General features: G+C 38.9%; 2 protein-coding genes across 2 annotated transcripts; both read left to right on the top strand.

The window, feature by feature from the left end:
• The first annotated feature begins 3373 nt into the window (after nucleotides 1-3373).
• Nucleotides 3374-7624, top strand: LOC311057723 (CMRF35-like molecule 5). The gene is made up of 6 exons (XM_084074762.1): nucleotides 3374-3506; nucleotides 3708-4037; nucleotides 5125-5166; nucleotides 5401-5442; nucleotides 5574-5701; nucleotides 7281-7624. The coding sequence occupies exons 1-6, from the start codon at nucleotides 3440-3442 to the stop codon at nucleotides 7584-7586; spliced, it is 915 nt and encodes a 304-aa protein (XP_083930888.1). The 5' UTR covers nucleotides 3374-3439; the 3' UTR covers nucleotides 7587-7624.
• Nucleotides 7625-8810: 1186 nt separating this feature from the next.
• Nucleotides 8811-11686, top strand: LOC311064071 (uncharacterized protein). The gene is made up of 6 exons (XM_084083809.1): nucleotides 8811-8956; nucleotides 9100-9417; nucleotides 9804-9911; nucleotides 10070-10105; nucleotides 10232-10339; nucleotides 10546-11686. Exons 1-6 carry the CDS (start codon nucleotides 8893-8895, stop codon nucleotides 10707-10709), a joined length of 798 nt encoding a protein of 265 aa, XP_083939935.1. The 5' UTR covers nucleotides 8811-8892; the 3' UTR covers nucleotides 10710-11686.
• Nucleotides 11687-14109: the final 2423 nt, after the last annotated feature.

Below are 14109 nucleotides of genomic sequence, written 5' to 3'. Positions count from 1 at the left end.
AGGGGAAACACAAGGAGATTGTATTTACCAGATACACTGGAGCTGACAGGCTGTGTATTGTAGATAATTTCACAGTTTCCTAACCAAACTCGATCTTGTGATGTCTCCCTTTTGCTTCATACATTACTATGTTTGCACGCGCGTACACGCATGCACACACACACACACACACACACACACACACACACACACACACACACACACACACACACACACACACACACACACACACACACACACACACACACACACACACACACACACACACACACACAATGCTCTCCCTCATCCATTGGCAGTAATTCTTTATGTGGTGCGTTCAAAGCTTCTTTCAGAGTTTCCCCTAGTCCCCATTTCTCCAATGTAACTCTGCAAACCACAACTGATGCAATGTACGCAGAGAGCTATCTGTCACTGGGTGGATCGTCACCAGCAACAGTAACGGTAACACATCCATCCACAAAACACCAGCAAGACACCCCTAGATCAACTTACCTGGCAGGTAAACTATAGCTACAGCTTTCTTAGAGCATCTTTCTTTGTAACATGCAAATAATTGATTTGCAGCCCTGTAGTTGTTGAATACACTGATACAGCCAATGAATTCTATTGAAGACGTATACAGCCAACAACAGCCAACATTTATTCATTTATTTATTCAGATATTTCATGCTAATAAATCAAAATTGTCCAAATAAAGTGTTTACATGTCCTCAATTTAATCACCTAGCACAAATCCATCTGTTATGTGTCCAGGCACCACAGTGGTCCTCATTGTTTCTGTGAGTTTGGCTGCCCTGGTGTGTGCTTTCATCCCTTTTATATTCTGCGTGAGGACCCATAAAGGTATGTGACACATGAGGGCCCAGTACTGTATAGTGATTCAGGCTGTCCTGAAAGTTCTTTATAAACTCTTTGCAATTGTTGCCCAGGGAAATGACATCACCCCCAAAATGACTTTTCTCGTGCATGAAATCGACAGACTGCTCGACAAAAACAAAACAATATCCATGAATTCAAGTCTCCATGGGGTGAGAAATCGATAGAAAAAAAGTCATTTTGGGGGTGAACTATCCCTTTTACTAACCAACTAGCATTACTATCATTCAACTTGTTTTTCAGTATGCTTTGAGCATACCCCTTCCTAAAGAGCGAGAGAATTAATGATAAACATTAAACACACATGCTCTTACAATACTGCCTTTTGTTTTCTACAGGTCCATGTGGACTTGATGCGGAGAAAGGTGGTGAAGTGAGTAACCATTATCCTATTAAGTGTAAATATGAGCTGATTTATCTCATGTGTAATCACTCGTGTTCATCAACATTTAGGGTCAAAGTAACATTTAGGGTCAAAGTAACATTTAGAGTAAAAGTCTTAGCGATAATTCTTTAATTATAGGATGATTACAATGATGTCAGCGAAGAACACGCCAGCACCCCAAGCCAACGTGCAGTACGGATGCAGCGTGTTGTAACATATGTTGATCCCAACTCCAATGCCACGGATGCCAACCAGTATGACTCCATCTACCAGGCATTGGACCCCAAACCTCTCAAGTGAAAGAGCGGACCGCTATACTATACCAACCATGGGAATTTGCTCTGAACAGTGTACAAAGACAAGATGATAACATTCTGCACACTGATATAATTTAGTTCTGAAGTATGTTTCTTTATGCTTATTGATAAGAAAACATCCAATTTCATGTAATTATCTCCCATGACAAGCAAGCAAGTATAAAAAAAAAATGCTGCTGCTAGATATTTCATCCTCCTTCCAATCAGAATGGGGTATATTCTAGAATGATCAGGATATCGTTATTTTATCAATAATCTAATAATGAGCCATCTTTTTAAAAATGTACAGTATAGTTATAGTATTTATATTATTTACTTATTTACACATGATATGTAATAGGTCCAGATGTGAGTTTATTATTATTAAAACATTTTTTTATTCTTTATTATAGGTGTCAATTCTTGATTCCTTGGCCAGTGTTTAGAGTGGTAGTACACACAAAACAAAGGCCAAGAACACAAGATTACAATGCACAGACATTTTAAAAGGAACATTTTTCATTTTCATTCATTGTTACAAACATTGTTACAAATTATTTTCTATTGTTACAAACTTTATTGTACTATGAATTAGACATTTCATCTATGAATATTTACATTATATTAATTGTATTTATATCAATATTAAATCTCTTACTATTAGTTCAACTCTTAAATTCACCATACCAGCACCTATTTTCAGAATGTTATCTATTTTGGTGGCCAAGTTTGTGAAATAATTCTACATTTTGCACTCTGCTTAAAAAAAGTCAAACTACCCCGGCCCATACATACAGTACACACACAGGATGTGGGTTTGACTCAGCTGGATTCTTGTCAGTAACCCACTAACCCATGCTTGTGCATTACTTTCAAGTTTCCTACATACTATATCCAGTTTTACATCCCCTTTCTTTTAAACGGACACCTGAGTAGTCACATAAACTCAGAATATGCACATAATCATTATTTTCCTTAATTCCGGGGCCTGGGCATACATTCAAAGCAGGCATACAGTATATGCAAAACAGGTGTCTTTTCTTTTAGAGGATTGTGTTCTTTTTTAGTACAAAACAATGAAACACTCTTCAGTGTTCACATTCTTCGGTGTGTGTGTGTGTGTGTGTGTGTGTGTGTGTGTGTGTGTGTGTGTGTGTGTGTGTGTGTGTGTGAGTATGAGGGCTTAAAAAGGGCAGTGATCTGCCTAAACCTGTATACCCCTATCCATATCACAGATCAAGGATTGCCCTCACCTTGATTTCTCATTCTGACCTTATGTGGTAGACACCAGGACCATTAGGTGAACCAGCCTTGTCAGAGGCTCAACTGGTGTAGCACTTACATTATCTCTGCTGTTGGTTTGTTGGTATTGGGAGCCTGTTCATTAGTATGGATTAGATTATGGCAATTTCTCCTGTGCGTTCTATTTATATCAAATCCTTTTTTCAATTATTATTATTAATATTGGAGATGACCATTCTCCCTGTCCTCCTGTGGTGCACATGTATAGTATGTGTGTTTTCTCCTATATTGTCATCAGTATTACTGCTATAGTACTGAATGCTGGTAATGGAAAAAGTAAACTCAGTCTGCACAAGGCTAGGCTGGGGAATGGGGACGTACAGTTGAGGATTCATAAAGGTCTAGCTTTTAGTTCCCCTACAATAATTCACAAGTGGTTACATTTCTTATTTGAAAGTGAGATGTTTGGGATTTAACTGATGAAAGAGGAAGAGGTTTACATATATGTGAAATGTTGTGCACGCATGCGCACACACAAACCCATTCAAGACAAAACCTTTACCACTGAAGGTCACAGATTCATGCTGCCGTTGCAAGGTTTACACTGTGTGGATTAATAGTAGGCCTACTGGGAGTGATGGGAACAAACTGGAATTCCTGGAAATCCCCCAAGATTTTCATTATCACTATAATAAATATCACAGGTAAGCAAGTGCTATTATAGAACTATTGTGATCAATCAGACATGACACAAGCTAAACTGTCTTGCGAGTCACCTACTCTGTAAAATGTAATGGTCACTTTCAAGTACCTCATGCTTGGCATTGATACGCTCTCTGATTCAATACAGCAATTTATTTTCTACATCATAAGGCAGGCTGCTTATGTGTCGTTCTGTCTGACAGCTCTGAGTCATGGTAGTACCACGGTCGTAACAGGGGCAGAAGACCAGAGTTTAGAGTTCAGATGTGAGTACCCGCCAAGCCAGTGGAACAACACCAAGTACTTCTGCCGTACAGACAACAGTCTGTCCTGCAAGCATCTGATCAACACCAGTAAGCATGCCCAGTGGGTGAAAGAGGGACGATTTTCACTGTACGACAACATCACCGGAGGGTTCTTCATCATCAATGTGGATAGACTCACTCCAAAGGACAGTGGGAATTACTGGTGTGGGGTGGATATCTCCTCCAACGCTGATGACCTTAGAGAGATACAACTGCATGTTTCCCCTGGTAGGGGTCCAGTTTTCATTCATTCAAACCTTTATTTATTATAGAAGGAACATTGAGGTTGCCCTAATGTACAGTGTCGTCGAGACAGGCATGTTCATACCCATACAGTATAGAAAGGGTAATGCTGTGCATGTCATAAGTTACAAAATGTACAAGAAAAACAGCCTCCCAAAAGAATATCTTAGAGAAAATATTTGGAAGATTTGGAAGTATTTACAACCAAAATATTTCTAAAATGAACGTGTGAATAACATATTTTGGCCAATTTGTTTTATTTATTTGTGAAAGTATGGTTATTATGTAAGATCATTGAGTCCAGAGATGGATATCTGCAAATTAGTGAAAGCTGGTACATTTTGTACTTTATACTTATACAGCTTATAAGAAATAATATAAATAACTGTACAATTCCTTAGTTAATACATACAGTACATGGATTGATAATGAGTAATGCTAGGGTATAAGATTGGTAACACTTGCTCATAAGGTACCCGTAATTAAAGCTTAATTTATGATTACACAATACATTAAGCGTTAATTAAGCATTAATCATGAATTCCTTGTAATTCATCATTAATTAACATCATTAGTTAATCATTAGTTAAGCAAAGTTACTTAATACATGATTTAAGTGTTAATTAATTGTTAATTAAGCATTAATTCATCATGAGTTCCTTGTAGTTCATCATTAATTAAGATCATTAGTTAATCATTAGTTAAGAAAAGTTACTTAATACATGAATTACAAGGAATTCATGATACATTAATGCTTAATTAATGCTTAAATAATGCTTAATTAACACTTATATAATGTATTAAGTAATCATGAATTAAGCGTTAATTACGGGTACCTTATGAGCAAGTGTTACCCTTCTGGATATATTGATATCTTACAAATCAGTCTGTGTGGTCACTGGTTTTTCTTGTAAATGCATGTGAGAGCACTTTTGCTAAAAGAGAACTGTGTAGGTTACTGTCCTCATGGCTGTTCCTCTTTACAGAACTTTCTGTTCACGTGGAGAAAACTGTGCTATAATATGTACTGTACACAAATATCACCATTTATAATTTTGTTGCCTCTGACTAGCAACCACAACATCAATCTATCCAGAGGATGCCACATATTACAGTAAGTGTGTATGTCTAGTGTGTGCATAGCAGTGGTTCTCAAAGTGGGGCCCAGGGACCCTCAGGGTTCCTTGACGGGGTTCGGACCCTTACAGGTCTGTAACTCTGATAGACTCAGAGTTATGATTGTCTTTAAATTTGTTGTTTGAGAACTATTGGTGTAAAGGCCTAGTGTGTGTAGTTTAGATAATTGTTGTGTGCGTTTACTAATTCCTCTTTTGCCGCCTTTACCTAGAAACCACATTAGCTGTGTCTACAGTGGACCTCGCACGTAAAAGTGAGTAGTATGAATGTGTGTGGCTTTGTGTCTGTATGTGCTTGCATGTGTCTTACAACATGCATGCTTCTGTATCTGTGTGTGAAAAACCTAAATGCCAGGTGGACTGACCTTGTTCCTCTCATTTCTAGAGTCTCAGCTGCCACTGGTCCTCGCAGCAGTAATGTGTGTGGCTGCACTGCTGTTTGTGTGTGTTTTCACACTCTCTCTACGGCTGGTTTTCAAACGCCGAACCTCAGGTGTACACCAGAATAAAGAGGTTTGTTTCGTTTCTATTATCCATGTGCCAGATTATTTTTTCCCCCTGATGTGAAGGTAAAGTTGTAAAGCGAAATGTCATCACTTTGAAAATACAATAATTATTACAGGTGCCATAAAGTGTAGCGTACTAGCGTGTAAATATATGTGTTTGTTTACTGTGATAATGGAAAAGATGGTGATGCAGCACACAAGTATAGGCCCTAATATGAGAAGACAGTGAATGTGACGTCACACTGTTGAAAGTAAAAGGGACTTTTCCTCTTTGCAACATGTCCTTTGAGTTCAATGGACGGGCGGCGGCAACATGTAGCCAGTTGCGCAAAGATAACGGCTGTTAGATGGTAGATATAGATACTAGGTTCGGTGGAGAGCTCAATGTGTGTAAAACCCAAGGAATTTAGAAACAGACACAAAAGTTCAACTTAAAGATTGTATTAGAACAACATAATAGTTCAGAACAAACAGTTCATTTCATTTATAAAGAAAATAAAAAATGGGGGCCCTTTAAAGTTTTAAGTGTCGGGGGAATTCAAGGTGAATGGAACCTGTCCTTTGCCCCTACCACACAGAGTGGAGGTAGGGAGTTAGGCCCCAGAGTCCGGGTCCGGTTGGGTCAGTGTGGGAGGCTCGCCATCAACATCGGATCGGTTCTCCAGCCGAATCACAAAAACCTGACCTAAAAGGCCAGGTGAAATAAAGTAATCAGTCATCTAGTTGTACAACAAGGTCAAGTTTCAACAAATTATTATTTCATAATAATTTCATGATTCAGCAAATAATAAATTAGAGTAATTATTTCATGATTCATTAAATAATAGTCATTTTATCATGATTTATTAAATAATAAATTCTCATAGAAAATGAAATACAAAAATTATACTCAAAAACATGAAGTCATAACACACTTCATCATTAACTCAAAATAAAGTCAATTAAACTCAAAATTAATATAAATATAAGACAAGGCAAGTTCAGCCTTGTCGATCTGCCATTTTTGTAGCTGCTAGCTCACTAGCATGTTTATCATGAGAATTCCAAGGCAGATGTAGTTCAAATGGCAGACAACATTTACCACACAACATTGTACCATGAACAAACAACCGAACCATTGACACTGAACCAACTTTAACTCACCGTTGAGTATGAAGCATAGGAGCATAAGAGTACACAGCAGCAGCAGACACACCATGCTGCCAGCAAACACTCAGGAGGGAGTGGCAGGAAATGACACCAGGTAGCCAGACATTTATACTGATCTGACTGATTGAATGATTGTCTGGTTACCATGGTTACCTGGTCACCTTGGTTAGTTACCTGGGTTACAAACAGGTCACCTTCTCTATACCTAAATGTTTATGAGCATCTGCGTGGTTGTAACACACGGTTGAATAATCAGACTCCTTATAGCTGAAACTACACTGTAAAATGTGAATGTATCCATTTGTAACCCTGAGAGTGTACACAATTTAACTACAGGTTCATTTGGTTACATTTGCACACTCTCAGAGTAAAAAGGATACTCTGCATTTTACATTGTCCCTGTCTTGTTGTATGATTTGCATGTATTTCTTGCTCAGATCTCAAGTGACTATGAGACAATGAACCCCTCTGGATGCGTTGGACTTGAGCTCTCAGACTGCACAGGCCCAGGAGCAGCAGTGTCATTACGTCCTCCTCCACCACCACCACCACCACCACCACCACCACCACCTCCACCACCACCACCTGTTATCCTGAAGAAAAATGTGGAGCCTGCTGACAGTACTGGTGTCAGTCTGGGTTTCAGTGACCATGTGGATGTGTCAGGACAGTACCAAAACCTCGGCTTGCAAGACGAGCACATCTACCACCACCTCAATCCAACAACCCATCATAATGATTGATCCGGAGGCGTTACCTCTCGTTTTACCTCTTATCATAAGTGCGAGTTAAAGTACATTCACCAAAATAAATTGACTTGTGATATCAGTGAGTGTGTCTTGTTGATGTGTTCATTTAGCAGCGGAGCTTTAACACAGTTTCTGTTAAGCTTGACTGGTCTCCAGTGTTCTTGGTTTACCTTAACCAGCATTAGTTAAATAACAGTTTTTGTGGTCTTAAAGGATTATACCAGTCCAATTTGTACTTCTCGCTTGTCTTAAAAAAAAACATTTTAATCAATGTTGACAAAAATGTTCAAGTACTGTTGCAGTCTAATCCGTTGATTAGATGAGATTAGAACCAAATAGATTCTTGCATTTTCCTATGACTTTCTCTCATTAGAAAGCTTGGAAACAAGGTTAGTTTCTGTGGCACAGTTATCCCTGTCAGTCAGAAGAGAAGAAATCGAAGAAAGGAAGAAAGTTCATCGTCACTTAGGCTACAGTCAAAGTGTGCGTGCGTGCGTGCGTGCGTGCGTGCGTGCGTGCGTGCGTGCGTGCATGTGTGTGTGATTGAATACAGAAGTGTTGTGTAACCCTTCACTTGTGGTTTCCACGCAAGGAATTTCCACAAATTCTCTTTCAAAATAACCCACTAAAGACAATCACAATGTTTATCTTTCAGCTTTCAACTTTAGCCTGTCATTGTTAAGCCATAGGCACTTTGTTAAGCCTGTGCAGTCATCTTTGGGAGTGCATTGATATATGCCTATAGTTTTATGTTATGGTCTGTTATAACTCTTATGCCACCTCGGTGACTGATCAAGGTGGGCACGTGTAACATTATGCGCTGTCGGAAGAAGTAGTGCAAGGAAATGTGAATGTTAGAGCTAGGTCCCGAGAAGTGTAGGCATTGAATGGTTTTGCACAGGCCAATCAAAGTAGCTAAACAGTGCCTACTACTTTTATGTAGCTACAGTAATTATCTAATGGTGTCATGTGTCCCCCATCCTTTGTTGCACCATGAGAGCCAGCTGTTCATCTGTTGGAACATACTGTATGCTCAGTGACGGCAAACCTGGGAACCCATCACTTATTATTATTTAATTTGTTTTAAATGATGTCTTGAACGATAAAGTGACAACATAGCATAAATACTAACCACATAAGTTGACACAACCTAGAGGGAACTGGCTGGGCTGAGAGAAAAAGAGGAAACACAGAGATAATTATGAGGAACCTGCAACATACAGTAACACAACTCATACTCCTTTTGCATTTGTAAATGAGTGAGAAATAAGGAAACTCTGGGTAAGATAAGACAAGGATCATGTGTGTGGATGGTATGAACAACATGGAGATGCTTTCCCTTGCCATAGTCATTCTTCTGAGTGGTAAGTACATTATATTACACCACACCTCCCATCCACAACGCACTCTCTCTTTCCCTCCCTCGCTGTTACTCACAATTACTGATTGTTAACTGATAGAAAATCTCTGCTGACCTGCCTGACCATTGTCCATTGCCTTCTGACAGGGTTATGTGGCGTTGAGTCTGTGGATGTGACAGTGGAAGGGAAGGAGCGAAGCACAGTCACATTCAAATGCTCTCACAGCAATGCCGTTACTAATGCCAAATACTTCTGCAAGAATCCATGTAGAGATGCAGATGTCCTAATCAATAATGGAGGAAAAAAAGATTTTTCAAAAGGGAAATACCGTATTGAGGATCAAGGAAACACATTCTTCGTGACCATTAAAGATCTGTCAAAGGGTGATTCAGGCCGGTACTGGTGTGGAATAGACAGAGTTGGTGCTGACACATACAATGAAGTACTACTCAGAGTTTTAGATGGTGAGTTTATTAACAACAATATTACTATTTTAGTAAGTTAAGTTAGGGCAGTTTAGTTTTAGTTTAGTTATTAAGTAAGTTAAGATATTGTGTAATTTCCTTTTCATAATAGCATCACCATAATTACAGGTCTTCCTCAGCTGAGGAAGACCTGTTTGTTTGTATGTTTGTCTTAAGATAATATTAAAATTGTATTATATTGTATTGATGTAAGGGTTTTCCCAGCCCCACTAGCTATTATTAGCATGAATGTAGTACTGTATTGTAGGTGAAACATGATGACTTGTTGAACTTATGACCTTGAGTTATGCATAATGTGTCCATTTCTATGACATGTCTCATGCTCCACCTTTTCCCACTGGCTCACCTCCACCACCATCACAAAGCACCCACTACTACTACTACTGCTACTACTACTACTACTGCTACTACTACTATTACTACTACTACTACTACTACTACTACTACTTTCACTGATGCCAATACAACAGTAGGTAAGAAAGACATGGTGGTGGCATGAGACAACATGTGAACACAACTCAACTCATTCAATGTCTCTCTTCATTCTTCTTTTTTTTTTATTTCTGTCTTTGTTTTGTTCTTTCTTTCTTTCTCTCTTTGTTTTTGTTCATCTATCTCATCCACTTTTAAGATACACTGGGAGAAAATGAAAATGATTCAACCCATGGTAAGTGTGTGCGTGTGTGTGTGAGAGAGATTAGAGAGAGAGAGAGAGAGAGAGAGAGAGAGAGAGCGCGAAAGGTGAGCATTGTTGGATTAACTGACACATGTGCCCTTGTCCTCTCCTGCCCAGGTCAATTGATATATATTGGGGCAGGACTCGGAGTTGCTGTGGTACTGCTTGCACTCATCATCACATTATTCATCAAACTACGAAACAGAGAGACCAGGACATCCAATGGTATGACACAAACAGACTCATGAGCATATTTGCACAACAGAGGAAATTACAATAGACATGACACATTATGAAACATCATTTGGGAGGGTGTTTGTGTAAATTATGAATGAAGTAGTTCCTTGCTGTTCCTTGCTGAAAACGCTGAACTTCATTATGTACCTTACATCTTGACTTAGACCTGTCTTTGATCATGACTCCCCATTCAGGTAAGAACCATGCCACATCAGCCAATCAGCAACTAGATGACGGCATCTTGTACTCCACTGTCACCTTTAGAAACACAGCACACCACAATGCTGTCACACTGGATGAAGAATCTGTTGTATATGATACTGTTAAGAAGCCAGTACCCCACACTGAGAACCATTGATTTATATGTTTCATAGGTCTCTCAGTGTTGTCTGGCTCTTCGCTCAGGTCAGATCATGTCCATGACCTAAACCTAACCCTCAGAACCAGAATCATTATCACTTTATTTGTCAAATACAATAAGACCATACTCAGAGTACGGCACATAACACTTCTCACACAGTAGAAAGAAAATGCCACAACCCATCCATTTCTTATAACGTTTCTTTTTCAAAAGAAATTGCTGTGTAATCATTTCATTGTCCACATTGCTTCTCTTAACAATGAATTCTCACATAATCATTCTAGGAGCATGTGTACAGTATATACAAGTAAGGCCAACAGATATATTTTGAGTGGCCATCTTGTGAAAACACAGGGTTTTTCAGGGTCTAAAATTGATTTTCAAATATGCTTTTTTGACAATGTTCTATACTTGGTCTCGTAACTGTGAAATATATGTGGAACAGACCCCTCCAGTTGTCCCCCCCAGGAACAACATAACATTTGAGCATATCCATCTTTCAGGTCTAATTTATAGTGTGTTGAATCAGATAGAGTTGTAGGAACTGTATTGTTGAATAATAATTAGGATGATATCATTTATCATGTATGTTTGTCTTATGAAATTAACACAATATTTGTTATTGTATTTGTTGTACTGTACATGTATTAGTCCCACTAGCGGTGGTGCTCTAGGATGGTATGTTGTTCAGTCTGTTCAACACTTTGGTCCCAAACATGATACTATATCTTAAACACTACTAGCTTGATAATTGCAATTTGCTGTGAACCTTCATGAACCCCAAAAGATGATCCCATGGCCTTGGCCCTTTCCTCTAGCACCATTAGGTGAAAATGTCCACTTTCACACAAGATGTCTCTAAATCCAGTGGAAGGATTGCCATGCAACTTTGTTAGCTTTGTTTTTATGGGGCCAGGCTTCCAGCATGGACCCATATTGTTATTGGCATTATTCCGTTTCTTCTTCTTCTGCCACTTTTGGCAGTTCTGGCTGAACCGTGCAGTCGCTTTTTATGAAACTCGGCCATATGATAGATGGTCATGAAAAACGATCAAGAAATCATTCTCACAATCTTTCGTCAAAAGGTGGCGCTATAGCACTCAATTGAAAAATGCCAACTTTGATCAGGTACAACTCATGCCCTGTTTCACCTACAGCCATGAAACTTCGATGCACACATGCGTCTCCTCATGCTGAACAACTTTCACACTCTTACTTTTGACCTCTGACCTTTAGATCTCCCACCATTTTGAATTATATGAAAAACAGTTAAAACCTATCTCCTCCTGGGATTTTTGAGTAATCTGCACGAAACTTTTTACACATGAACTTTGGACCTATACCAAAAAACGTTTGCAAAATATCTTCCATAAGTGAAAAAATGAAGCTTTAATGAGCCAATGAATATTGCAGTTTTATGACAATTATTCATCTGCCCCTAACTCATACATGCAGACTTACCATTCTTTGAAACTTTGCAGAAATGTAAAGGGCCATTCCAAATATCACTGAAACCAATCTTACTCCAATTGGTCAAACGGGGGCGCTATAGCAATTTTTTGAAAATTGAAACTTTAAACAGGCAAAAGTCATGCCTCGTTTGGCCGACAGCCATTAGACCTGCTTACACATGTGCCTTGACTAATGAGGAACACATCTATCACGTTGACCAGTAAGCACCGCCCTTAGATTGTCCGCAATCTTGAGCAGTTTGAAAAACACTTAAACCCAGGATTTTTCAGCTATTTGCGTGAAACTGTATGATCATTGTGATCTCTTTTTTCAGAGGTTTGTCTGTTGGTCCAGTAGCTTCCCGCTTAAGTGTATGTCTCACAACCTCAAGGTCACAGGTTCAAGCCTCACTTGGTGCAGACTTCATCTAAGTTGCATTTCACACAACATGACTATCAATGAATACATCTGCAATTGTTAAAGCTAACATGAAATACTTAATTGAGTGTTTTTTACATACAGCTGATCTACAATCTCACAACTTTTCAGATAGCAATGAGAGTATGTTTTTTCAATGTATAACATACTTCATTGTGAAAATAGCCAATGTACAATCTGACAACTTTTCATGGTTTGTGAGCTTGTAGATCGGCTACTTTCACTAGTTTGGGTTCTGAGGAGATGTACAATTCCTTCATTGGTAAATGGTTTGTGAACAAGTGATCTTAGTGTTAGTGAAACAGGGGCTTGGGTCATGACAGAAGGCAAGAGTCTGTGATCCTCAACAGACAATTTCAGCATGTACAAAGCTATAGCACTATAGGTAGTGTTGCAGCTACCTAAAAGTGCCTCACGACCGCAAGGTTGCTGGTTCAAGCCTCACTTGGTGCAGACTTCATCTAAGTTGTATTTCACACAACATGACTATCAATGAATACATCTGCAATTGTTAAAGATAACATGAAATACTTAATTGAGTGTCTTTTACATGCAGCTGATCTACAATCTCACAACTTTTCAGATAGCAATGAGAGTATGTTTTTTCAATGTATAACATACTTCATTGTGAAAATAGCCAATGTACAATCTGACAACTTTTAATGGTTTGTGAGCTTGTAGATCGGTTACTTTCACTAGTTTTGCTTCTGAGGAGATGTACAATTTCTTCATTGGTAAATGGTTTGTGAACGAGTGATCTTAGTGTTAGTGAAACAGGGGGTCATGACAGAAGGCAAGCGTTTGTCATCCTCAACAAACAACATCAGCCTGGACAAAGCTATAGCACTATAGGTAGTGTTGCAGCTACCTAAAAGTGCCTCACGATCGCAAGGTTGCCGGTTCAAGCCTCACTTGATGCAGACTCATTTAAGTTGAATTGCAAAAAACATGACTCAATCTATTCCGTTTCCATGGCTCTCTCTTCAATCTATTCCGTTTCTATCTTCAATCTATTCCGTTTCCATGTCTGTCTCTTCAATCTATTCCGTATCTCTCTCTCTCTCTCTCTCTCTCTCTCTCTCTCTCTCCAGAGGCTCTGGTTGACCAGGCCAGGTCAGTAAATGTGTCGATGAAATTTGTCCCTGAGCAGGACTCTTAACCCCTAATTTCTCACAGGCCCTCATTGGAAACAAGACCGCAAGGACTTTCATGAACTGACCTGTTAAAGGAATTATCATTTCTCTCTCCTGGCCCCGTATTATCGCTGCTTGCAGCTATATTTTTCAACTTGTGTTTTATTTATTGAATTATAATTATTAATTTAGGTAATTTAATTATAATTATTAATTTCTTCTTCTTGTTAGATTGTATTTAATTGTATTTATTTTTGTCTTCTATTGGACCATATTGGCACCCTTATTGTTGAAGTAGAAGAACTCAATAATTAACTCTGGGTAGAGCCCCCCCCCTTCCTCCCCAGTGTTGTCAAACCCCCCCCCCCCCCTCC

The sequence above is a fragment of the Gymnoscopelus microlampas genome (assembly GCF_963454915.1).
Source record: "Gymnoscopelus microlampas genome assembly, chromosome: 2".
Classification (NCBI taxonomy): Eukaryota; Metazoa; Chordata; class Actinopteri; order Myctophiformes; family Myctophidae; genus Gymnoscopelus; species Gymnoscopelus microlampas.
Note: the sequence above shows the minus strand (reverse complement) of the source record. Positions and strands in the feature narration are given on the sequence as shown.

What these genes read in the sequence shown, in the direction of transcription:
- LOC311057723 (XM_084074762.1), top strand. Translation starts at nt 3,440, where the DNA reads ATGGGAACAAACTGGAATTCCTGGAAATCCCCCAAGATTTTCATTATC. An exon ending in AGAGGATGCCACATATTACA is followed by an intron (nt 5,167 to 5,400) that starts GTAAGTGTGTAT and finishes GCCTTTACCTAG; the next exon opens with AAACCACATTAGCTGTGTCT. An exon ending in GTGTACACCAGAATAAAGAG is followed by an intron (nt 5,702 to 7,280) that starts GTTTGTTTCGTT and finishes TTTCTTGCTCAG; the next exon opens with ATCTCAAGTGACTATGAGAC.
- LOC311064071 (XM_084083809.1), top strand. Translation starts at nt 8,893, where the DNA reads ATGTGTGTGGATGGTATGAACAACATGGAGATGCTTTCCCTTGCCATA. An exon ending in CATAGTCATTCTTCTGAGTG is followed by an intron (nt 8,957 to 9,099) that starts GTAAGTACATTA and finishes GCCTTCTGACAG; the next exon opens with GGTTATGTGGCGTTGAGTCT. An exon ending in TGATGCCAATACAACAGTAG is followed by an intron (nt 9,912 to 10,069) that starts GTAAGAAAGACA and finishes TCCACTTTTAAG; the next exon opens with ATACACTGGGAGAAAATGAA.